Source organism: Melanerpes formicivorus, unplaced genomic scaffold, assembly GCF_026170545.1.
Source record: "Melanerpes formicivorus ecotype bairdi unplaced genomic scaffold, bMelFor1.0.p_v2 SCAF_15, whole genome shotgun sequence".
Lineage (NCBI taxonomy): Eukaryota > Metazoa > Chordata > Aves > Piciformes > Picidae > Melanerpes > Melanerpes formicivorus.
The window spans coordinates 6533233-6559428 of record NW_027142367.1 but is presented as its reverse complement, the minus strand read 5'-3'; the positions used below and the strand labels follow the sequence as shown (position 1 = coordinate 6559428).

Genomic DNA, 26196 nt, shown 5'->3' with positions numbered 1-26196 from the left:
TTTGTGCATCTAAGAATGATAACTTTGTTTTCTTAGTTAAGAGCTGTATCCATTTTTAATGTTTTTATTAGATAATCAGTTAATATACTTGTGGCTTGTGACAGTAATGAACTACAGGGGTTTTCAAATATGTTAATTTTTCTCCAGCATACCATGGCTAATGCTACTAATATCTAAACCTGATGCATTTTTTCATAGTGAGACACTCAACTTAGCATTTACATATAGTATGTGAAGTAAGTAAATGTTTAACTTTAGAAAACATATCATAGTTTCATAGTTTCATAGTTTCATTCAGGGTTGGAAGGGACCACAAGGATCATCTAGTTCCAACCCCCCTGCCATGGGCAGGGACACCCCACACTAGATCAGGCTGGCCAGAGCCTCATCCAGCCTGGGCTTAAACACCCCCAGGGATGGGGCCTAGACTACCTCCCTGGACAACCCATTCCAGGGCTTCACCACTCTCATGGTGAAGAACCTCCTCCTCACATCTAGCCTGAATCTCCCCACCTCTAGCTTCATTCCATTCCCCCTAGTCCTATCACTACCTGAGATCCTGAGAAGTCCTTCTCCAGCCTTCCTGTAGGCCCCCTTCAGATACTGGAAGGCCACAATTAGGTCACCTCAGAGCCTTCTCTTCTGCAGACTGAACAGCCCCAACTCCCTCAGTCTGTCCTCATAGGAGAGGTGCTCCAGCCCTCTGATCATCCTCATGGCCCTTCTCTGGACACGTTCCAGCACCTCCACATCCCTCTTGTAATAGGGGCTCCAGAACTGGACACAGTACTCCAGGTGGGGTCTCACCAGGGCTGAGTAGAAGGGGAGGATCACCTCCCTCGACCTGCTGGCCACACTTCTCCTGATGCAGCCCAGGATCTGAAGCATTAGAAAATTTGACACTATTGGAAAATAAGATAGTAAGAAGCAAAGAGTCAGGGTATTGCACAGTTGAGGTTACTACTGCAGCACATAGGAAATACGGTTAAATAGAACTTTACATGTGTTTATTTTTTTATCTGTCAAATAGAACATACAGAATGTACAACTTCAGTTAATAAATATTTGAATAAAAACTGTAACTGTGGAATTTCCTGGCTTTCTGCTTCTTGATTTGTCATTTTCAATATTTTAGATGTTCATTTTCTATGTAATAGTTCCTGCATTTCCAATAATGCAAGTGGAAGTGATTTTATGGGCTTTTTGTGCACCCAGTGAAGTGAATGAGAGAAAAGTGCAATTAATCTATTGAGAAAGGGATCAGAAACTTGCGTTAACATTCAGCAGTTTGCACTGATCACAATCTCTCCCTCCTCTTTCGTAAGTATATTGTAAGATACAGTATAGCTCTGTATTTTCTGGAGAATTGTTTTTCTTAGTTATCATGAGTTAAAACCACTCTAGTGCTGGCAAGTAGAACTCTCAAGGCTGCATTGCTTTTTTTTTTTCTCTTCCCACAGTGTTCCCATGACTGCAGTGAATTGTTCTCACTTGGGTGGCTCAGTTGGTAGTGCATAAGACCCTTAATGGTAAAGGTCGTGAGTTCAAGCCTGAAGTGGGCAGTAGTAGTGTCCTCCCTACTCTAGTCTAGATCTGTGGTGGCAGGTTGGACTCGATGATCTTTGAGTTGTCTTCCAACCTTAGGAGTACTGAAGTTCTGAATTGATGGAGATAGAACAGCAGACTTACTTAACCCTATAGTTTATTTAAGCTCTTGTTCTGACATTCTGCTCTAGATGTTTAGTGTCCTGCACTTTGTGAGTTTCTATTAGCTTACTGTTTACCACTTTCCTTAGAGATACCTCTTTCCCTCACCCCCTCTACCCTCCCACCCCCCATGAAAGTGAAGTTTAAAGTTTGTATTTCATGGGCCTTTGTGGTGCTTGCCATTTGGAGATCTGTGCAGTGCTGAGATAATGTTCATTTTGGCCTGTTCTGGTGCTTTTCCTGAGAAAGACATTAATGAAGATAAATTGGTCTAGAAAAAAGTTGCTAAAAGAGGAAATTACCATAATAAGAAACTATATAGCTAGAGGTCTCATGTGAAAGGAACCTAGCATGTTTTTTATGCAGACATGATCAAAAGTCCAGTTGTATCTGTCAGTATCTGTGTTATGTGATCAAATGCCTGGTCTTGATACTTAAAAAGATTTTTTTTTGTTTTCAAAATGCACCCCTTGCAAGTAGGTGCATTTATTAGAATTACTTTCTAACTCCTATCCTGTCAGCTAGACACCTTGACATCTGATAGGCATGTGATTTGAAATGCTAAAGTATTGTAATTAACTTGTTCCAAAAAGGGAGTATTCTAGGAGAAATTGTGGAGATACAGGTCTTGTGTTCAATTTAGAAGATAAAGTAAGAAGACCTAGTTATTTCCACAAGAGCCTGAGTTAGTATTTTAAAGATCTTTGTGAGAAGCCTGTATGTAACAGAAGTGGTTAGCCTATGCTGTAACAGAAGTCTTTGGTCATAGAGCTCTATTCCACTGAACAAGGAAAATTTATCTCATTGTAAGACTCAAGAAAATTTGAAATCTGTAAAGATGATAATGCTTTTATCTGAACTTTAAAAAAAAATGTTTTATTTTATTTTCAAAGGAAGCTGCACCTACAGAATCTCTGCTTAACTGGCAGGACTACGAAGGACGAACACCCCTTCACTTTGCTGTTGCTGATGGGAATGTGGCGGTTGTTGATGTCCTGACCTCCTACGAAGGCTGCAATGTGACATCTTACGACAACTTATTTCGAACCCCTCTTCACTGGGCAGCCTTACTTGGTAAAATGGGCCATGCTGAAGTAATTTAGTAATTAATTGACTGTGGTTTTTATTCTTTGTCTCTCTTTTTTGTTTATTTCTAGCCTGGCATTACGCTAACTAATTCTTAGAACAATAATAGTTTCTGCTAGACTAGTTTCTGTGTTGACTGGGGTTTTTTTCAGTTTCAGATTCTCCAAAGCATTGTAAAATGCATTACTTCAGCAGTCTATACATGGTTGTAATTTAATAGGACTATACTGGAGTGTTCTTGCATCTATAGCTTTATTCCTAAGTGAAAAAAAATCCCGTCGCTCTAGAGCAACGATGTCTGAAGTGTGTGAAGTGAAGGTGTGCACAACTCAGCATGTATGCAAAACTATCCATAGCAGTGCATGAAGAAGATACCAGAACTTCTGGTTATAGGTATTTTTTTATGTGAAAAAATAAGAACATTTTGCTACTATTCATATATGGATTGATGCTAGCAGCCTCACTTGATCCATATGTAAGATAGGGTTTGCCTGAAGGAAGTGAGTGCTCCAAAATGTGGAAGCACTGACAGTGACAGCATCACTCATTTATTCACTTTCAGTTTACAGCAACGTATTGTAGTTTACATGTGCCATGTGAATTGCATTTATGGAGTATATTATCTAGTTTTTACTAAACTACCCCTCACAAAATAGACAAGTGACTTAAAAAGAGTCTCACAAAGAAACTGCAGATAATCTGATCATGTGAGCCCAAGTGAACAAGAAGAAAATGGCAGAGCTGACACTTCTAGTACAAGATCTTCATCAGACAGATATGAAAGGAACTTTTATTCAGATAAAGTTTTTTTCCTGTTCACACAACCTTGAGACTCAGATGCTCTGCAAATTACATACCTTGCATTTGTGGATTCTGCACCATTCGGTTTAACAAAACTGGATCTTTGCAAAACAGATGGAAAACAGATTAAATGTAAATAGTCTAAATACAGGCAAATGCAACTCATAAAATGACAGGCACAAAGGTAATATGATTTAGAAAAAAAATTACCTCCTATTTTCATTCTCCTATGTGAAGGAGTTAAAAATAAGCACCATGTACCAGATGAAAGGGAAGAATCTTCATGCACTGTCTGTCTTTTTTTTTATAAGGCTTGATCCTCATGACCCTTTGGGACAGTGCAGACAAAGAATGCCAATAAAAGAATCAGATGGCTCACTGGAGTGAGTTACTGCAACTCCAGTGACAATATGCATGTCATTTGATTACATTTATTTAATTGAAAAACAGAGTGTTCTCAGATTTGCATTTGCATTCAAGTGGAGATATTGAATTTTCACAGATAAACCATGAAACGTTTTAAGTGTCATAGGATTGGTTCTGTCCAAGAAGCAAGATTTACCATGTTTTGAAATTGATTGTAGTTAAGATAGAAGTTTTGTCTGTTGGAAAAATGGATTGTCTAATCAATGTGCCAAGACCTCTAGAATCCTTTGTGGACTTGATGAGGTCTCTAAGTAGCATATACTCATGGGGAGCTTCTGATTGGTAAATCATGACCAATTTTTAGGGTTCTGTTCTTAAGCTCGATACTGGATGGTGTATTTGGATCTCAGAGAGTCTAAAATGTTACCAAATGGGTTAATGGTAGAAGGATTTAAGCAGTGCATGGATACAACCACAAATACTCTTTTAAAGGGGACAGGCTGCATGTGGCTCTATCTTACAGCATTACTGCTCCTCTTACCTTTTATTTTCGAGTAAGTAAAAAACTCAGCCAAGTGACATCTCTTCTGACATCTCCTACATAAGTGACAATTCTTGACCTCAAGAACTGAGTTTTAAAGTGTGCAATAATGTCCAAGTGAGGTCCTTCTTTGCACCAATTTGTTTACTGTTGCACCAAGTAGAAATGTGGGGGCTTTTTCCAACTTTCTCAGGCCTTCTTTCTCTAGACCATTTAGGTAGACCTGTCCTTATAAAGAGTTCCATTACCCTTTTACTAGCTATATGTTCTGAAAGTGCAGGCAATCTTTTTTTCGATGCTCAGCATTCCTATCATTTTCCTGCTAGGATTTCACTCAGAACCCAGTTTTTCCAGTGCACCTCAATTCATTTCTTATAGTGTTGAGATGGAAAGAGCTTAGCAACGTTACATCTCTTCTTTTTAGTGTTTTTCTGGTAGGAAGGAACAGAATGTCATGATGTTCTGGTTGAAGGCTTGTCTTAGTGGCTGAAAGGAAATAGGAGCCTTTCTCTTCACCCTAAGGCCCCTATTAAAAATAATGGCCACATAGCTGTCCTTCTTTTTTGACCCAAGATGACCATTTTCTCTCATTTCTGATACTTCTATACGTAGAGTCTGAAAGTGCCATTCCACAAAAGAAGGCTTGCCTAGTGTTCCATCTCACAATTTTTTTAAAGTCACAGACCACAGCTGTTACACAGCTTGATACTGAAATTATCAGTGTTTTAATTTTTAAAGTCTACAGCTAGTAGAAAGATTTACCTTTTTTTTTTGCTGGTTTTTTTTCTTTCCCATTTATTCTAAAGTAATTCAAGTGAAGGGTGCCAAAGAATCAAGCTGCAAAATTGTTTTCCCCACAAACAAGATACCAGGAGATTTCTCCTGTAAAATCAGAGTAATTTTTAAAGTGATTTATGCCTTATACTACCTCTTAACATACCAAATCATTAAGATATTTTCTGAGCTTCATATGCCTAGAAAAGAAAGCACATGAAAGGGAGAGTAGGTTGAAACTGGAACTCAGGAAAAAGTTCCTCAGTATGAGGGTGGTGAGACTCTGGAATAGGTTGCCCAGGGAGGCTGTGAATGCCTCATCCCTGTCGGTATTCTAGGCCAGATTGGATGAGGCCTTGAGCAGCTGAGTCTAGAGCAGAGGCATGCCTGAACATGATGTGGATGATCTTTAAGGTTCCTTCCAACCTAAAATATTCAATGATCAGTTGACTTCAATGACAATTCCTGTTCCTGTCAGTGAAGTGGATATAGAGTTTACCCATTGCCACCAAAATGTTGTGATTTTAACCTGAAAACATTCTAATCAGGTTTGGTGGAAGGAGTTGTGTGTAAGTTTGTTGTTTATTGCAGATATGACAGCTGGTAGTAGACTAGCTTCCAGATTCTGCTCTGCATCTTCAGTTGAAATTTTTAAAAATGAAAACTAGGTAAAGTTTTACACTTAATTTCTGTTAAACAGGATTGAATTGTCACTTTTGGTTTACCTTACTGATTCAGATGTACAGATGCTCATCACCATCACTCTGTTGTTCATTTTACTGCTTCTCACCAAAAGCAGAATTTTATCTGAATTATCAGAATTTTTTTCTGGAAATACTCAGTGAATTCATTGCCATGTTAATATTGCAGTTGTCTGACCAGCTACTGCTGGGTTTTTGGCTAGGGAAATGCTATAGTGATTTCTTCTAAAAGAAAGAAAATCTTTCCACATGTTCCTAGTCATAGGCCACTCCAAATTACAGATGCACCTCAAAAATCAGGATACAGAGTGTGGAACTGCAACATTATTGGGAATAACATGCATACCAAGCTTAATAGTTCAAATATCAAATATAATATTTCTTTCTTATGTTTAGACTATAATAGATACAACATAAATGTACTATTATTTATTGGTCTCTTCACTGGTCTCTTTGCTGTCTACAACTACTTGAAGGGAGGTTGTAGCCAGGTGGTGGTTGGTCTCTTCTCCCAGGTGGCCAGCACCAAAACAAGAAGACACAGTCTCAAGCTGCACCAAGGATGGTTTAGGCTGGATGTTAGGAAGTTCTTCATAGAAAGGGTGATTTGCCATTGGAATGGGCTGTCCAGGGAGGTGGTGGAGTCACCATCACTGGAGGTGTTTAGGAAGAGACTGGATGGGGCACTTGGTGCCATGGTTTAGTTGGTTGGGTGGTGTTGGATGATAGGTTGGACTCAATGATCTCAAAGGTCTCTTCCAACCTGGTCTATTCTATTCTATTCTATTCTATTCTATTCTATTCTATCCTATCCTATCCTATCCTATCCTATCCTATTCTTTGGGTTGTTTAATTGTTGTTGTTTTGTTTGTTGTTTTTTTTTTAATACAGGGAAATGTTTAACTCTAGCATTAAATATATATATATATATGTTTTTTATTATGTCATTTTTATCAGGTCATGCACAGATAGTCCATCTCTTATTAGAAAGAAATAAGTTTGGAACTATCCCATCTGATAGCCAAGGTGCAACACCCCTACATTATGCAGCACAGAGCAACTTTGCTGTAAGTAGCACATTCCCTAAATGTGAAATGAGTGTGTTTTGCTGGAACATGTATGATGTATCAAAGTGTTTGAGTTGTTTTTAAAACCGTATAAACACAGTTGCCTGCACAACCTTAATACAGAGTTTCCCCCTGCTATGTGACACAGATATGGTTATTTTTTTCACTATTAAAAATAGATCTGAAAAAAAGACCCACCTAAATTGCTGTGCAAAGAAAAGGCCTTCAATCTATATGTTAGCATCAGACCATACAATAACCATTTTGATTCTTCAGTAGAATGGCACCCAGTATTTTACAGTGCGTTCACTGTTTGAGGTTCATTATAACTAAATCTAAGCAGTTATGGGATGTCTAGAGTATGATCACCTGTATGAGTATTTGCACAGCTGCTTCAGCACCAGTCAGACCAGTCTTTGCCTTCAAGAAGGTGATTAACTTAGGAATATTTTCTTTTATGAATGATCCATTGTGTCATAAAGCATGGCTAAAGAGCACGTTCCTCTGGTCACAATCCTTCATGAGCACTGCATTTTTTGGAAGTTTTTAATATTTTTTAAATATTTTTTAAAATTCAGACAACAAATAAAACTTACCGCGATTGAGAGATGGAGACAAAGCTTGATGCAAGCAAAGCGTCTACTTTATTGTACGAAGTATGTTCTTTATATAGGCTAACATAATCAAAAGTAACTAGTGATTGGCAATTAAATGTGTCCATCCGACAGTTACAAATTCGTGATTGGCTGCCGAGAAAAGACCAGGGAACACACATCGCCGGGCAAGGCCCGGGCAGGTGTTAGACAAAAGGCAAACGATCAAGCATCTCTTATCTAAGTTCAGAGAGAAAACAAAAGACTCTCTTGCAATGTTTACTAGCTCTTATTCTCAGGTAGTTGTGGGGCTTCCTGAGTCACAATGGCAGTTGGTAATCAGCTAAAGGCTTTTTTCTCTCTACATAGCTGCAGTTTTTCCCAAGGTCTGTGGCCTACAAGGGCTGAAACATTTCCTTCTATCAGCGGAGCATTGCTTGAGCATTGCACTCCCTAAATTCAGTGCGTCAAAAACTGGCTTCTCAGAAAGCCTAATTCTTATGTGTTGGTAGAACAGTTTAATTTTTTTTCCAAAGTAAGCTCATATACAGAACAGCTAAGTCTAAAACTCAGCAGTTCAACGATTGCTTGTCATAGATGCTACTATGAAAGTAGTTCTGAAGCACTGGAACATGACAGGGCTTTTTTCATGCTGCACTGTCTCTCATAGTTGAATGGCTGAGAGCTCCCATCTAAGTTTCTTCAGTTGTATTATTCATAACCCTTTACTAAAAGGGTTATTTAGTGCCTAATTAATATAGTTGTGTAGTGCATATTGCAGCATTTTCTTAACAGGGATATTAATATGGATCTTCCTTGCCTACACACAAGTTAATTTGCATAAAACTAGTTAATTTGCATAAAACGAGTAAAATTATCATGCTCTTGATAACCAGTTAACAAGTTAACAAATCCAGAAGAGAGAAAGAACTGACCAATATATGTTAGTACTGCAGCTGTTGTGAGAGTGAGTATTGGGATTTTGGTGGGAGTTTTGGGGGATGGTCTTAGTAAGACCACAGGATGTTTTTTAAATTCACACTTTCACTGGAGCATATCTCTCTGTATAATTTACACCTTTTTAGAGAATCTCTTATTGATGCTGATTACTCTCCATTACATGGTCCATACAGTTTGGGTCTGACTCATGCCTATGATTTTTATGCTGTAGAAGCCTGTCTTTCTACTTTGAGACAGATTCATGGGAAAGTTAGAATATTTTTATTTACAGTCTGGTGATTATATGTTTTTTTTCTTCTTTCTTTCTCTATATTGATACATTCCAAAAAAGAAAGCTTTTTCATTCTGGCTTTCTTTCTCCAGGCTTGATTTAGTTGTATGAAACATCTTCATTATGTTGCTGCCGTTTGATCTAACCAGGCAGCCAAACTATGACATGGTTTAGGTTTTTATGGGAAAATAAAGTAGGTGATGAAATCAGAAGTTATTTTGTAATCTTGTGTACTTACAATGAATGTACTGTTTCCCATCTTACATGAAAAATCAAACAGAAAAATCTCATTCAGATCTGCAAGCCTCTTTTAGCTCGTGATGTATCCAAGAGCCTTGTTTGTGCGTGCCTAAATTATGTCTGGTGCCTCTCTCTGTTTTTTTACCCACTCTGGTTGTTTCTGAGCACTACTGTTTGCTTTTTTTCCCAATTACATGCAAATCCTTGAGTACTTTTCACCACTATATTCCATATAGAGTGAGTAGAAAGACACCCATGATTGCTTGGGCAGTAGCATCTGTATGGATTCATGGTTTGAGAGCAACATTGTTGTTCTCTTCAGTCTGCCCAGATTTGGATAAGTCTATTTGTTTTATGGTTAAAATGTGATGTTTCTTAGCCCCTAATGAGAAGGAGGAAGTTCATTGTTTTGTGCTTATTACAAATATTTGTGTTGCTTTCAGTTTTACGATTCAATATCATGTTCTTTGCTCTGTTTTTCTGTGAGTTAACTTACATTAATAGGACATTTTTGGTTTTGTAAAGACTGAAGGGACTTAGCCAGCACTTAATTTATGTGAAAATCTTTTTCTCTAAGACTTACTTATCCTCACTTCTTATAGAAGGAAAAGTTGTATAAGTTACCTAATATAACCATCCAAATAGGCTGCCTGAAATCTAATTGGCATAGGATCCTACAGAAGGGCTAAATAAACATCCTTTATAGATTTTTGAATTTCATGTGTGAAGGCAGTTGTTCTATTAGTGTTGATTTTAGCATGCAGAATGCAGGATGAAACATATTTTGGTCTTCTGAATTTCTTCAGAGACGTTTGAGACAATGTTCTTCCCTTTCACATACTTGCACAGATTGAGCTAGTAAATGAAACGTGGATACCCCTGTCTTATTTTTGAATATTCAAAATTATCTAGTGTTTTTTTTTCAGGGTTTCTTGACAGAATGAAATACTGCTTGTTTTCTTCTCTCCCTTACTATTGTTTTCCAGCTTTGTTTTCACTTTTTTTTTTTTAATAGAAATAAAATATGTGATTTTTGAAGATAAAGTACATGTGTAATTAAACTACTTGGTAATTCTGTTTTCCTGGGGTTTAACCATCTTTTTCTTATTTAATTTCATTTTGTTTTCAAGTTGTGATAGCTTAATTTTGGAAAATACTCTTATAGCGCTCTGAGATTTTCTTCCATTTTTTCCCATTAAAATCTCTAGGAAAAAAAAAAAATCATTTGAACGAAACATTGCTTTCCTAAAACTTAATAGGAAAATATAGTTCTTATTTGTATTTGTAGTGTGTTTGCCTTAGTATTGAAAAGGTCCAGCCTCCATACTGCATTTACTTTGCAGGACATCAAGTACTGTAGAGTACTGGTAAGGTGGCAAGTTGCTGGCCTAATGAGTAGCTGTTTGTGTCTGAGGTGTAGTGGTGGTCAATACTGAGTACACAAAGCTATACACACATAGTGGTTCCTGTGGAAGGCTTAATGCTTCCTTTCCTCATTATTTCTCGCTGGACCTTTTTACAATAAGCTGATAGGTCAGATATGGACCCAAATTCACGAAGCTTTTAGGATCTTTGATCACATCAGCATGAGAGACACAGAAAACTTCCTATTTCTTTAGAGGGATGAAATAGTCAGTAGTAGTTAAAATAGTAATTGTAAGTAGTAGATAAAAAAAATCCAAACAAATCAGTAAGACTTGGGCATTTAAATAGCTTTGTGATAATAAGCATTTGATTCCTTATATCCAAAGAATCTCCTTTTCACAGATGTGATAGAGCTATTTTGGAGTCACACGAGGGGAAAAGATAAAATAGTGTTAACACTAAAATATAAAACCAAAATGAAACAATGAACCCCCTTTTTTTTCCAGTTTTTATTGGCTAGCCTGTAAGTGGCTCTTAAGAGGTGTTTGCCAGCTGTTAAATGCACAACGTTGATAAGGCATTCGACAGAAAATCTTCCCCTAACTCTTTTTTACTAGCAGATTTCATCTATCATCCTCCTCTATGTGACTTATTAAGAATTTGACAATGAGCTTGTTGCCTGAAAGCTTAAAACACAAATACAGCATTTGAATAAATAATTCTTTTTGTTTTGGTATAGATAGAGACTTTGGTATAAATAAAGAGCAACTACAGTGGAAAGCCCAGACTTGGTGTGAACACTCTCCTAACCTTTATTGGTTTTTAATATTTCAGTAACTAGTGACCTGTTAATATTATGAAATATGTCTGTGCTGCCCCAAAAGTACTTCTTTTTTTTTCCTTTGAGTAATCAAATCATTAGAGTTTGGCAAACTATTTGCATATGCAAACTATTTGCATATTTGCATATGCAGTCATATTTAGAACTGGAGCAAAAAAGGCATTTCAGGCAGTGATTTTGAAGGAACGTTGTTTTGGCATCATAGTGTTACAGTAATGCTTTGACAAGCCAATAATATTTTTACCACTGCTTTCGTCACAGTGACTGGAGTGTCTTTTACTTCCTCGTGATGAACACATGACATTTGACTGTTAGAAGAAAATAAAGTGTGAAATAAACATTAACAGCATTAAACTCATAGTTAAGGATTCACTGTGAACAATGAAGAGGAAAAGGGCATAGCAGAAAACATGGTGCTCCTGTTGAGCTTTTACTCTCTATAAACATAAAAAGGGAAAATGAAGCTTTAATTTCCTTCGTAAAAAGCTAAATGAGACACAGTAGTTTCTTCTTAGATTCCTTTTAATTCTAATTTCAGTGGTATATCTTTTCAGGAAACAGTTGAAGTATTTTTGAAACATCCTTCTGTAAAAGATGACTCAGATCTTGAGGGAAGAACATCCTTCATGTGGGCAGCTGGCAAAGGCAGTGATGATGTCATTAAGACTATGCTGACTTTAAAGTTGGATATTGACATCAATATGACAGACAAATACGCTGGCACAGGTAAGATGCTTTACAGTAAGGATCCACTGGATATTTGCAGTTACTGTGGTTTCCACTAAATAAAAAACATAGTTAAAACCATGTTAGTCTTTTCCTGGATGTGTATCTTAATCCTAAATATATTTCTTATTAGTTCAGTTGTGTGTGAGTCACTTCTTTGCCTTATTATGGGAAAGAAGCAAATCTTTTCTGTGCCAATTGGACCAGATCATTTGAGACACAGCACAAAGAAGTGGAGTGCTATGCTGCAATTGAGTTAGATCTGTGATCCTGGGAAAAGAAGAGCTGTTACGTATCTCCCTCTCTGAAGATATTCAAGGCCCGCCTGGATGCATTCCTGTGTGACCTGCTACAGGTGATCCTGCACTGACAGCAGGGTTGGACTAGATGATCTTTCGAGGTCCCTTCCAGCCCCTGGCATTCTATGATTCTGTGATTTTGAAGACTAGAATGAAATGCAATTGCATAAAAAGTCCCTCCTGAAAATGCCTGTTAACAAACTTTGAAACATAGAACAACCAGCGAGGTGGCTAAATTATCATAATGAAAATCATAAGTACTGTAGTTATTTGTAAAGGTAATGAAGATTAGAACTATTGCACTTCTCTTGTCCAAACAAGGGGTTACACTTCATATCCCCCAAGTTTATCAACCCATTAAGATAAACATGCAAGATGTGTGTTTCAGAATTCAAGCATGCAAGCCATACATTCAAACTTTCCTATAACAACTGTGAATTTCTCTTCTTTAATGAAAAAAATACTGTACTTGTGTAGTATTCATAACAAAAATGCAGTAACAGTTCTAAGAGACAGGTCTTGAAGGGTAGGTGTATTCAGGAGTGTTAGAAGATACAGGTAGAAGTAGTGAAGCTTTATAGTGTGCTGATGGCATCTGAATTATAGAAAACAACAACAACAACCAAAAAACACAGGAGAATATGGATATATTTGACATAAATTGGAGGGGTCTGGTAGCAGTGGGCTTCAGGGGTAAGCTGTGTGGGAGGAGGTCATGAACTGCCCTGTGCCAGTCACAGTCAGGTCACAAATGTAAAAGTTAAGTGCAAAAATGTATATCTGTGTATAATAAGTAGTTAGATTATAGCCAGCTTGATAGTCATAGCACACATTCATGAATAATACAGAAGAAAGCATATCTCCTGAAAAGAAAGCTGTGCTATTTTAGACAAAAAATAATGTATATTGAAATGCTTGTTCATACAAATTTCACTGTCTTTGTTTTAAAGTATACTCAAGCTTTAGCTTTTGGCTGCCCACACACACGAACTAGCTAAGTAGCATGTTCGATTTAGAGAACTGGAAGCCAGGAAACCAAAGATAGGAGTTTAACAGCTTCTCTGTTTTCAGATCACATTTCAAATAGCAAGCAAATAGTAAATAAATGCAATGTTGGGGTGGTGTGGTTCGTGGTTTGAAAGATACCATGTATGAATAATACTTTCTTAGCATACAAACAAAACACCAAAACCCCGACATTGTTTATTTCCATTGGTGGTGTGTTGGGTCCAAACCACACAAAATGCCAAATACAATCAGCATAAAATTCTATTTGGTTATTTAAACTCTTGGCTTTCCTTACAAATTAACACAACAGCAACAACAACAACAAAGAGTCTTTTCAAGTTTGTGATTATTTATAATTTTTTAATCTAAGAAACAGTACAACAAATAAAATTTCAGCCTTCGTGAGGTGATTTTACACCCTACATGCTCTACAATTTCAATCTTGTTTCATCTTTACCAGTCTCACCTGTATCTGCTCTTTCCTGACAGTTGCTTTTTAAATACTTCACAGTGTTTGTTTCAGACCTTAAGGTGCAGTAGTGATTCACAGTGCAAATCTCCCTATAAGGGGTTTTCTTCTTTGCAGACAGTAATCACATACTGTGTATCTGAAACTACTCAGGTGTGGATTTCATGCTTGAATAATTCAGGTTGGTTGGGTTCGTTATCTTTCAGTCTTAAACCTTTCGTAGCAGTGATATGTAATCACCTCTTAGTCTTGATTTTGTTGCAGAGTTTTTAATCAAAGCAAATGAATAGATTTTCCATTTACTTGGAACAGCTCTTCTGTTGAACACAGTAATAGTCCTAAAGTGGAGCTATGCCCTTCGACGCTTGCTGTCAAGCAGTCTGAACTTCACCATTGTGCAAGCATGTGCAGTAACATGGGCTTTATTATAGTGAGCTGTGAACTTAAAAAGAAATCCACCAGTAAATCATTCTCTGGTTTCAGACCTGTTTTGTGTTGGGGTTTTTTTACGAGTGTTCTAAATCATTCCCAAGTTTTGCCGAGGGAAAAGTAGCCTTGTATTTCGACAGGAAACTATGCACTAATAGAAAGTAGCTTTCATGCCACCCTGACTGGGATACAGTTGCTGAGGAGAGTTCAAGGTTGCCTTTTTCTGACTTTTGTGTGCAGACTCAGTCAAGCTCAGTTGTAATGTTGCACTAACGCTAACGCAGCCTTTTGCATTTACTTAAAAAGAGCAAGCTCTCCATTCAGCATTGCTTGAACATCGAGACTCTCCGTATTGTGTAGGAGAATGACACCAAGGGAAAGGAATTTCCCTCCTCTCAGAGATCAGCTCTGCAGGAGCATTACAGGGGCAGCTTTATAGCTCTGCCGTCACTGTGTACAATGGAGAGGGCTCTGTCTGTCGGCTGAACAAAGGGCCTATTGTGACCAGCTGGCTGAAGAATCTCTTCAGTCACCGTGACTCCATCACAGAAAATTTGGCTTACAAGAAAATATTGAGCACAAAGTGCGAAACAAGATGCCTGCGTCAGAATGAGTGATGGGGGGAAGAACTGGCCAAGCTGACACAGCAGCTCTTTTTCTATTGTATTGTTATACACACCCCATGTGTCATCTGATGGAGTGGTTTACTGCCTTTGGTTTCATAAGAAATGCAGTACAAAAACCAGAACCTAGAGTTTACTGTGAGGTCAGACCATGAAAACCAGCCCGTCCGAATGTACAAAGCAGCAGGAATCTCATTCTTGTCCAGCTTCTACTGATAGCCACCCACTTGCATAGAGTGGGTGGCTCTTGCCACAGATCCTACTGCTTACAGATATTTTTCACCAGTGCAATGAGTGCCTCTATGCTTAAGCATCAGTGTCCTCTTAAAGGCAGCACCACTCATACTGTGACCCCAGTTCTGGAGGAAGTGCCTCATTTTTCTGCTACTATCACTAATTTTGAGAACATTTTTTTAAGGCAAGATGCTTCAGCTGGATTTGATTCACAGTGCCAACAAATGTGCTGTTGAGTAGTGCCTGTGTAACAGGTTACGCTGGCTTACTGTTTCATATGCTGCAGGAAGCCCCTACCAGTGGGAATCAGTAGCAGGCAAATACAAAGAGCCTGACTGTTTTGATATTCTGGCTATGGTTCAAGAAGCAATTCCTTCTGGTATTGCCCTTTGTGGTGTGTCTTTCTGTATAATGCTTCTGCTGGATCCTAACCCTGCCTGTTTTAACATTAAACAAGTAGAGACGTGTAGGTCCTGTTTACAGCCCCATATTTCACTTGCTTGAGCAGACCAAATTCTCACCAAGGATTGAATATTTGTGAAATTTCACGGGCAGATATGAGTTCACTTTGCTAAGTGCATATTTATGAATTGCACTGGTTTGTATTTTCTTTCTAAACTATTTTGGTGTTGTCACCTGTGAAATATTCTGTGTGTAGGACAGTGTAGGAATGTAGATAATCTGATTCAGTTGCTGACTATAAGAAATAACTGAGAACATTTTAAAATCAAATTGTAAGTGAAAGCACCAATCTGTGTCCTCCATTGGTTTGAAATGTCATTGATATATATAGTTCTCATTTCCTTCAAGAAGAGCCACAAACTGGTTGATCTGGCATTTCAGCATTTTCCTCAACTCCAGCTGACAGTGCTCAAAGGATGCTGTGTTTGGTTGTAGCAGCTTCCGTTATGGGACACCACTGCCTTTACCTCTGAGGTCTAAAGTACCAAAAGAAGCTCTTGTGTTATTTGTTGGCTTGGACTCAGTGAAATCTGCCTACATTCAAATCTGAGAGGGCAAAGAAAACTGGAAGAGTAGGATAATGCAGTTTGCATAGTTTTCATGCAGCTGAGCTTCATAAATTGTAGAGATGACACAAAATGCGGCACCTGGTCTTTCCATCATCTTTTTTTCTGAAGAAAGCAGGGAGATGCAGAGAGTGTGTGAGATGTGACCACCTTGCTACAGAATTTTGTCTAACATTTTCTTCCCGTAATTTGGGGGGTGGGGAGAGCAGGGGACAGGACTAGCTGGGTAGTTATCTGGAGTTAGTTTTAATTGAGGTGGCTTTGTTTATTTGGGGAAAAAAAACAAACAATAAATTAAAGGGTATTTTCAAGAAAGCCCTGAAGAAATAATGAAAGCTTGCTTTCATTGGTAGTGGGTAGTTTAATCTCCACTTAGGTGATGTGGGAAACACCACAAAACAAATGCAGAAGTAGGTTATGTTATGTTCCATTAATCGGAAGCTGCTAACCTTCCACAGATCCTCAGGAGAAGCAATTCTGGTGATGTTAAGGTTAAAAATCTTACTTGTACAAGTGAGAAATGTGTTTCAAGGCTAAAAGTTTTTCCACTTATTGCTTGTATGGCAAGAAAACATGGTTAGTGATCACTTGCTAAGATCCTTCAGTTTCTTGTGATTATTAAAGCACCTTCTCCACCAAAATGGTTGAAATTCACCTTTAAATTTACTTTATTGTGAACCTCTAAAGCTTATGGCGTTGTGATTTCTGTTTCCTGCTACTTTATTCTTCTAGCATTACACGCTGCTGCCCTTTCTGGCCATGTCAGCACAGTGAAATTGCTGTTGGAACATAACGCACACGTGGATGCTTTGGATGTCATGAAACATACCCCGCTCTTCCGAGCCTGTGAGATGGGACACAAAGAAGTGATACAAACACTCATTAAAGGTCAGCTGGTTATGAATTTACAAACCTGTTTAGAGTTCTGGTGCTGCTTTCTGTGGGACTGGGAAATAAACAGCATAGCTGAGCAAGTGGTGGGGTACAAAATGAATTCCCCCAAGCAGGTTTTGTCTGTTTTGTGGAACAGTGCTAGTAAGTATAAAAGATTATGAGAATGTTGTGCAAAATGGCTGGAAATGTTAAATATAAACTGTTCAAAACTGAGATAGTCCTTTTCACAGCTCCTTTCTGCTCAAGCCATTTAAAGTACATTCTAGTCTCCCAAAACACCTCTTCCCCCAGAAAGCATTTGTTTTCCATTCTCTTATTTTCTCCAGTAAATAAGACTAAATTATGCTCCCTTCTGTTTGTGAGAAAGCATTTTCAGGCCTCTTTGAAAAACTTTTTGACTATTTAAACGAATCTTTATTTTTCAGTGAAAGTAGCTATCAAACATCCTAAATCATTTATATTTTCTGTTCCCTTTCTATAAGCAGTATTTCACTTGCAGACAGAAATGAGATTTAACAATGCACACAGTTTTAATTGTAAAAACTCTGTTGAAGTATCAGAAGCATAGCAAACAACAGTGGTATCGTAAATGCGAAAGTCTGGCATTTCAGCCTCGCAGAAACACTCCAAGTAGCTGGAAGCAATCTTCCTCCAACTTGAGATATTATCTCATTTATGGACAGTTGAAGTATCCAAGTTTTCCACCAGCCAGCCTTTCTTACTTTCTTGCTTTCCTCTTTGATCTGCTGGGCATCTCTTAACCTCCTGTTAAGCTCTTCCTCTCACCCCCTATGCTGTTTCATTTTGATTGATACAAGAAGTTTGAGCATCAGAATCTGATTTATGTTTAAGCAAACATTTTATGATGTAGACAGTCCTTGTTGCTGGTTGGTTTGAGGTTTTTTATTTACAGAGTTTTATTTTTGTAGAAAGTTCCATCTTACAAGAACACATAGAGAAAGTCATCTGCTTAAAAGAGTCCTAGCATGCTTGAATTAAAAAGCTTTTTTTCATGTCATTCTTTCACTGTGAGTATTTTTTCCTCTCTGCTTTAGAGATTTAAAAAGAGATTTCATCTGATATCTAATCTTCAAAAGTTATTTTGTTGTTAAGAATTAAAAGTGTGACTGAAAACTAATAGGCCTGAAACAAATAAAGGCTAGGTTTTCCAAGGGCATCTGGGAGAATACTTGGAAGCTTGTAAACAAGTTAGATGCCTGACTCTCACTGTAACTATTTCATTCTCAGTTAATTTTTATTTAGGCTTTAGGATTTGAATTCAACAAAGTTGAAGTTATTTTCATAAATACTTACCTGAATTGTCTTTCCCCCCGACCTTTTTCTTCACATTCAAAACTGTTTTCTTTCTATGTTCAAAAATGTATTTGTTGTTACAGGAGGGGCAAGAGTGGATTTGGTTGACCAAGATGGCCATTCACCCCTTCACTGGGCAGCCCTGGGAGGAAATGCTGATGTGTGCCAAATCTTGATGGAAAACAAAATCAACCCTAATGTGCAGGACTATGCAGGTAGAACACCTCTGCAGTGTGCTGCTTACGGTGGTTACATTAACTGCATGGTAGTGTTACTGGAAAACAATGCAGATCCAAATATTCAGGATAAAGAGGTATGTTGTTCTTCACTGGGCTATGTATTAAACTTTAGAATAACCATAAATCAAAACATTTTCTTCAAAGTAATTTTCTATTCTGGGACATAGAAAGATGAAAGGAAAGGCATTCTGACATAATTTTCCCTATGACTTCACTGTTAAAAATCTTGAATGAAAAGTAGCATTTTAACATGCAGCCTGAATTGAAGATTCATATTTTTCCAGATTATTTTTGACTTTTCCCTACCAAAGTGTGATCTTCTAAGGAGTCATGTTAATCATCTGATTTAACTTCTGTCATTCCTTATTAACAGCTGACACGATAACGTGATTTTATAGCCTGTAATGTGTTTCTTCAGCACAGAGATAGAGCAAGTAAGATCTTGCAAGTGAGACTGCATATGAACTGCTTCAATTACTTATGCACAGAAGTATCCACATATGTATCACTTTTCCAGGTGGGGAAAAAAAAAAAATCAACCCACTGATTAGTTTGTATGTTCATTTCTGCTTTTTTTCAAGCAGTAAGTGAAACTAGGAGCCAGAATAATTGTGCAACATAACGACAGATTTCTTTGTTATACGACATAATTTCTCAGAAATTGGTAGAACTTCATCGTTCAAAAGAATTTCACCTAATTTGTTAAACTCTTCTGTAGCTGTTCATTGCAGGGCATGGATAATTCCAGGTAGTGGGAAAGTGGGTCTTAGCATGAGCTCTACAGAGCATGCTGGTGAGGTTTTCCAACCTGTTACAAGATGTGTGGACTTCTCAGGATATCAGGTAGTGATAGGACTAGGGGGAATGGAATAAAGCTGGAGGTGGGGAGATTCAGGCTGGATGTGAGGAGGAGGTTCTTCACCATGAGAGTGGTAAAGCCCTGGAATGGGTTGCCCAGGGAGATGGTTGAGGCCCTGTCCCTTGAGGAGTTTAAGACCAGGCTAGATGAGGCTCTGGCCAGCCTGATCTGGTGTGGGGTGTTCCTGCCCATGGCAGGGTGGCTGGAACTAGATGATCCTTGTGGTCCCTTCCAACCCTGACTGATACTATGATACCTTGAGTACAGCTAAACATATTTCAGGCAGAGACACTGCAGCATGCTCTTCAACCAGTGGGGTTCAGGAGGCAGCTTTCTAGTAGTGAACTCAGAATGTCTTCATGTTTTTCTTGGTTACCAGCCTCCTAGGTATTTCCTACATTTAGAGTTCAAAACAAGACAAAGATAGGAGGCATGGCCTGGAAACAAAGTGAAATATCTGTGTTGCATTGATGTTAACAGAGCTTGAGGTATTTGGATTGTGGTTCTGTAATCCTGGTTCCAATAGTGATCATGTATGAGCTGGCCGTATAAAGTGCAGTTTGAGAGCTGGATCTCAGCTTTATGTGAGACAAAGTAGTCTTTGGAAATCAGGCTTGTTTTGAAAGCACAGCTGGCATGTTTCTTTGTTTACCTGAGCTCATAAGCTTTCTTCAAACTTAATCAGATTTTGAATTCTGTGGTAATTTTTATCAGTGTCACAGTGTTTTGGAGCAGCCTAGAAAACAGCCTGAACTACAAAGGTTGCTTCAGACCTGGGTAGCATAGCTACAAAGAAAGCAACTATAGAGCTAGTCTCTTTACATGAAAAAGCATTATTCTTGTAATCTCATTAAAAACAATAACCAAAAAAAACCCCACAACTTCATTTTTAAGTAACTTCATTTTAAGCTGTATTCTTTTATTTTAACAAGGAAGTTTATTTGGAAGAATCAGTTCATCCTTCACATCCAGAAAAGCATTGAATTACAGTATGATTTATGACTTCCATTGTGGCATGATAGAGTTTGGGGATAATATTTGGTTTTATTCTGTTCTATTGTTTACAGGGAAGAACTGCTTTACACTGGCTCTGTAACAATGGGTACCTTGATGCTATAAAGTTGCTGCTTGGTTTTGATGCCTTCCCTAATCATATGGAGAACAGTGAGGAAAGGTATTGCCTCAATGCATAATTCTGTAATTTAGCAAAAGTGCTACCTGTTGATTCAAATGTTAAGTGTTCAGATAGTGCCAGAGAATCACGATCCTGTATCTAAAAGGAATGTTTGTAATCTTGGGTTTCAGTGTAAGTAGCTTTCCTAACTTGAAAAGTCTCTAAGTAAGACACTGCAGCTTCAACTGTTTATGTTTTTGAATCTTGAACTTAAAGATTTCTGCAAGCATTTACTCCTTCCAGTCTGGTTTGAAATATTAAAGGTCTTTTTCACCTGTATGAAAGTGGCAGCAGATATGTGCAGACAAAGGATGAAAAGGCATTTCTGCTGCTGGTGGAGTAGACTGGAATTTTTCTTTTCTGTTTAGTGAGAATACAGTGAGAAGAAAAAAAATAGGAGAAATGGAATGTTACCTTTTAAAATGGTGATTACAAGTTACCTGGTTGTTAACTGTATTCTAAAGGCCTAGTTAAAAAATTATGAAAAAGCATCCTCCTATAATCATAAAGAGACAGTACATTTGCATCTCTTTTCTTTGTCTTTCATTGACATATAATTAATAGTGTTTTTTTTAAAGTGATTTAGGTTGTGGAGTTCAAATTAGTCACCTGACTGTGAATGTAATTACTATTAGCAGAAAATTATAATGCCTTTTTTTTCCAGGGTAGATGACCTCCTCATAATTATAAATAAAAATCCTAATAAGTATGCCATATAAATTTGAGTATTTCAGCATTTAAAATAACTTAAGGACTTTGAAACCCCATATTTTAGTGCTAAATCTGAGACTTCCATACTTATTCTAGTTTTTAATTGCTTTCTTCCCCCATCTTTTCTCTTTTGTTCTCTACATCACTCAGATCTCTTTTTTTTTTTGTTCCTATCTTTTATTGAGAAGCACAGAAGTAGTTCCTAATTAAGCAGTGCCAATGCTCTTTTTAGTAATTTTTGATAGAAAATTAAATAAACAGCTGTAATTAAATTACTCTTTAAGTAAGATTAAAAGCCATTCTTTTGCCAGAAAGGAGCAAAGGAGTCTGCTATTTTCCTTACTTTGTGGAAATGTATTATTGATGCTCATATGTCAGGAAAAGCCCTTTGCTGTGGCTTTAGTGTACTCATTCACTGCATATCTTTTTTTGTTTCTCTTCTGGCATTAATACTTGATCTTGTGTATAAACCTAGGTTACTCAAAACATAACTAGCACTATTCCAGGTGTCAGCCCTTTAGCACTTAGTCCATGTGCAGAACAACACGGATTTCCAGTATTTCTAGATGAACCAGTCTTCACCTGTAATTCTCCTAAAATACACAAAATTTGCACAATCCCCTCAATAATCATCTACAAATCCTCAGTTTATTAAGAGATCAAAAGTTTGTGAAGTGGAAGAATCAGGTCAAATGTTGTAAAAGAGAGTAAAAAAAAATCTCATGGATATGGTTCATCCTTAATTGGATGAAATAGTTTTTTAATCAGTAACAATTTCTCCAAAGAGTATTTTTTTATATATATATAAAATAGAACAGAACTAACCAGGTTGGAAGAGACCTTTGAGATCGAGTCCAACCTATCATCCAACACTATCTAATCAACTAAACCATGGCACCAAGCACCCCATCCAGTCTCTTCCTAAACACCTCCAGTGATGGTGACTCCACCACCTCCCTGGGCAGCCCATTCCTGTGGCCAATCACTCTTTCTGTGAAGAGCTTCTTCCTAACATCCAGCCTAAACCTCCCCTGGTACAGCTTGAGACTGTGTCCTCTTGTTCTGGTGCTGGTTGCCCGGGAGAAGAGACCCATAGAAACAAACTCCCTGTCTTCACTTTTGTAGGGTGCAATCTGAAGTAGCAGTTCAAAATTCAAACATAGTTAAAACTAAAAAAAAAAAAAAGTGTGAAAAGGCAAGGCTGAGATTGCATCTAAGATTTAAAGCTGACCACCTGCTTGCAGCAGATAGGTGATCAGGTGCTATTCTGGAAGGTAGTAATTTGTTGTTCTTTGCAAATTTATTTTGTAAACCAACTTGATGTGTTGCCAAGCTAGCTGCTGCTTGACCAACTTTGTGCTCAGTTATGTATAGCATCTGATGGCTGATGTCTTCTTTGCATGTCTTCCTGTGAAGGCAACTTGATTTAAAAGCTGCTGCTTTAGATGTAACCAGTGGAAAAGAAAATTTATAGCAGGCTTTGAACTAACACAACAGAGTAATGGCTGGTTGCAAGAAGGGTATGTGATGGTTTCTAGTCATACAAACCCCTGCTCAGGCTTGATCTGAGCAATTATTTATATATTTATTTTACTTTCAAAGGTAGCTCCAGTGGAGTTAGGAATCCATGTTTAAAAATACAGGTCTTCATGGCTGGGATCCACAATATAATACATTGCCTTGGTACAAACATGCAGTTAGCATGAAGTTTGCCTTGGTATCTTTTTGTACCTGTTATTTAAAATATTCAGAACTAAGTATACTTTAAAAATACTTTTCTGAAACATTCTCTGGAGAAAAGGAGGCTCCAATGAGACCTAATTGTAGCCTTCCAGTACCTGAAGGGGGCCTACAAGGAAGCTGGTGAAGGACTTTCTAGTGCTTCAGGCAGTGAGAGGACTAGGGAGAATGGATCCAAGCCAGAGGAGTGGAGATTTAGATTAGACATCAGGTAGTTCTTCACCATGAGGGTGGTGAGACACTGGAACAGATTGCCCAGGGAGGCAGTGGGAACCCCATCCCTGAGTGTTTTTAAAGCCAGGCTGGATGTGGCTCTGAACAACATGATCTAGTGGAAGGTGTCTCTGCCCATGGCAGGGGGGGTTAGATCCTTGAGGTCCCTTCAAACCCCAACAATTCTGTGATTCTGAGGCTCCCATTGCTGGGTTATCAAAAATCTGTATCTCTTTAAACACTATCAGCAGCACACCTTGACATACAAATTTTCATGTTATGTCATTGTCTTTATTCCTGCAGACACTTCAGTTCAGACACTGTTAATCCTTCCATCAAATCATTGCTGTGTGGCAAGTCCAATTGTGCTTTCTGTCTCTTTTGCTTTGCTTACCAGCATTGTGTCCTAGCAAGTTACCATCAAGAAGAGCCTTGATTTTCACAACTGCATGCATTGACACTATTTGTTTCATAGACTTGTATTATGTGGCCTTGATAATTTTAAGTCACTAGATGTCTTTGCCTAATGTTTCAGCAGTGGTGAGGGAGGTACGTAAATACCACTCCTGTGCTGACAGTGGGAAATTTGAGAATTATTTATAAAAGAGTTTGGCCATCTTTGACACCACAGAGACACTTAATTTTTTGGTACCTGTGCTCATTTGAAAACAGACTTAAATTTCCCTAGTTCTTTTAAAAATTAATAATTTATCCCATGATGCAGATGTAATCTTGCTGCTTGGTCAGTCATACTGACCTCAGTCATTGTCACAGAAGATTTGACAGTAGGTCTCTAGAGTTTAAATTTACATGGAAGTAACACAAAAAGTGTCTTAACTTCCTTTCTATTTAGATTGTATTTCTACATCAGAACCCTCAATGACATCTTTTTAAGATTATGTGCCTGAAGCAGGCAATTCTCTGGGTAGGCCTTTGGAAGATTTTGGTCCCTCTTCCTGAAGGCTTCCTGTTCAGAGCTGATTGATAAGTAAATGCATTTTCCAGATATGCTTTATTGCTTTCCTTCCTCCTTTCCTTCCTTATTTCTGAAAAGCAGCAGTGAAGAGGAAGAAATGGTCTGTAAATGAGGCACAAAAGCAGAGATTTACTGAATGATGAGAGCAGACTCAAGGGGCCTCCAGGTAAAAATATCATAATAGCATAATATCATCTGACTAAACAACTCCTGCTCCACCACCACCATTACTACACCCATCCCAGAGCCCAGGGCAAGACCCTCACCAGCCAAGATACCACACAGAGGAGCTCAGCCCCAGTAAGGAGGCCAAGCCAGCACCTATGAACATTGTAGAAGGGAGCATCAATCCTCTTCCTAACTAACCGGGGGGCCACCAGGCCCCCCGGCCTTTGTTGTCACCACCACCATCACCCAGTGTGCACCATGGGCACTCACCAGTGATGAGAGGAGGATCCCTCAGCCCAGATGGGCTCAGCTGGGGTTTCTGCCTTTCCTAGGGGGATTAAAAAGGGGAGTGGGTGGGGAGGGCCAAGTGGCCACACCTGGGGTGGGAGGAGACTCCAACAGAGCCCAGGTACTCTGGTATTTGAGGGGAAAAAGGGGCAGGTGAGGGACTTTTAGGATGTCAGGTAATGATAGGACTAGGGGGAATGGGAAAAAAAGTAGAAATGGGTAGATTCAGATTGGATGTTAGGAAGAAGTTCCTCCCCATGAGGGTGGTGAGACACTGGAACAGCTTGCCCAGGGAGGTGGTGGAAACCCCATTCCTGGAAGCTTTTAATATCAGGCTGGATGTGGCTCTGGGCAACCTGATCTAATGTGAGGTGTTCCCGCCTGTAATGGGTTGGGGCAAACCCCCTCCCCACCACAGAGCAGAAACAACGACTCAGACAAAGGGATTGCAAAAGTGATGGAAAGTTTAAATAGAAAAACAATTTAAAAACAAACACCAATGAAAGCTTTACAGAGAACCACAAGCACCGTGACAAAGAGAGAAATCCCAGAACATGCCCAAGAACATCCCATCCCCACCTGGGGGTACACCCAAACCCCCCCCAGGGCCCTTTCCTCCCCCCCCAACCCAGCCTTGGGCTGGGGCAGGCCCAAGGGAGGCGGCTCAGGCCATTTTACCTAGGCTGCAGCTGGGGACGAAAGAGGAAGTGAAGACCCCGCATGGACATTTTGTAGGGGAGCAGGGCAGTATGGGAAATGGAATACCTGCCTGTGACCATCCCCTGGGCTGGGCCCACCCCTTGGGACCTCCCAGGTGTGTTCTGTGCAGTGGCATCCGGGCCAGCACCCAGCCTAAACCACCACACGCCACCCCTTATTCCATACCATAATCCCTGCACCCAGAACATATCATCAAATTAGAACTCTTCTGATGACATGTCTAGCAACAGTCCAGGTCTTCATCTGGGCGTCCTTCCACACAGTCTCTCATTCAGGCTCAAGTATCAGTCCATTCCAGTTCTTCTTCCTCATATGATGGAACCTCCCAGCGACACAGAGTCATTCGTACCCACAAGCCCTCCACCCTGCTTTGTTTTTTTGTTTTCAGAAAAGGGCATTAACCCACCACACCGCCCATGGCAGGGCAGTTGGAACTGGATGATCCTTGAGATCCCCTCCAACCCCAACAATTCTATGTTTCTAAAACAATTTTGCAGTTTAGGCTGGATGCTGGGAAGAAATTCTTCACAGAAAGAGAGATTGGCCATTGGAATGGGCTGCCCAGGGAGGTGGTGGAGTCACCGTCCCTGGAAGTGTTTAAAATAAGACTGGATGAGGCACTTAGTGCCATGGTTTAGTTGATTAGATGGTGTTGGGAGATAGGTTGGACTTGATGATATTGAAGGTCTTTTCCAACTGGGTTAATTCTGTGATTCTGTGAAAACAATTTTCTTTCTCCATATCCTTGTAGCTTTAAACAACGCTTCATAA

At 38.8% G+C, this 26196-nt stretch overlaps 1 protein-coding gene across 2 annotated transcripts in view; it reads left to right on the top strand.

The window, feature by feature from the left end:
• INVS (inversin) overlaps window positions 1–26196 on the top strand; it is a 106036-nt gene that overhangs the window by 55128 nt on the left and 24712 nt on the right. For both annotated transcript variants that reach the window (XM_068147518.1, XM_068147517.1), the window contains 6 exons: window positions 2601–2781; window positions 6934–7043; window positions 11868–12039; window positions 16862–17017; window positions 18421–18650; window positions 20503–20609. In XM_068147518.1, coding sequence (XP_068003619.1) covers window positions 2601–2781; window positions 6934–7043; window positions 11868–12039; window positions 16862–17017; window positions 18421–18650; window positions 20503–20609 — 956 coding nt within the window. The remainder of the gene's footprint in view (window positions 1–2600; window positions 2782–6933; window positions 7044–11867; window positions 12040–16861; window positions 17018–18420; window positions 18651–20502; window positions 20610–26196) is intronic.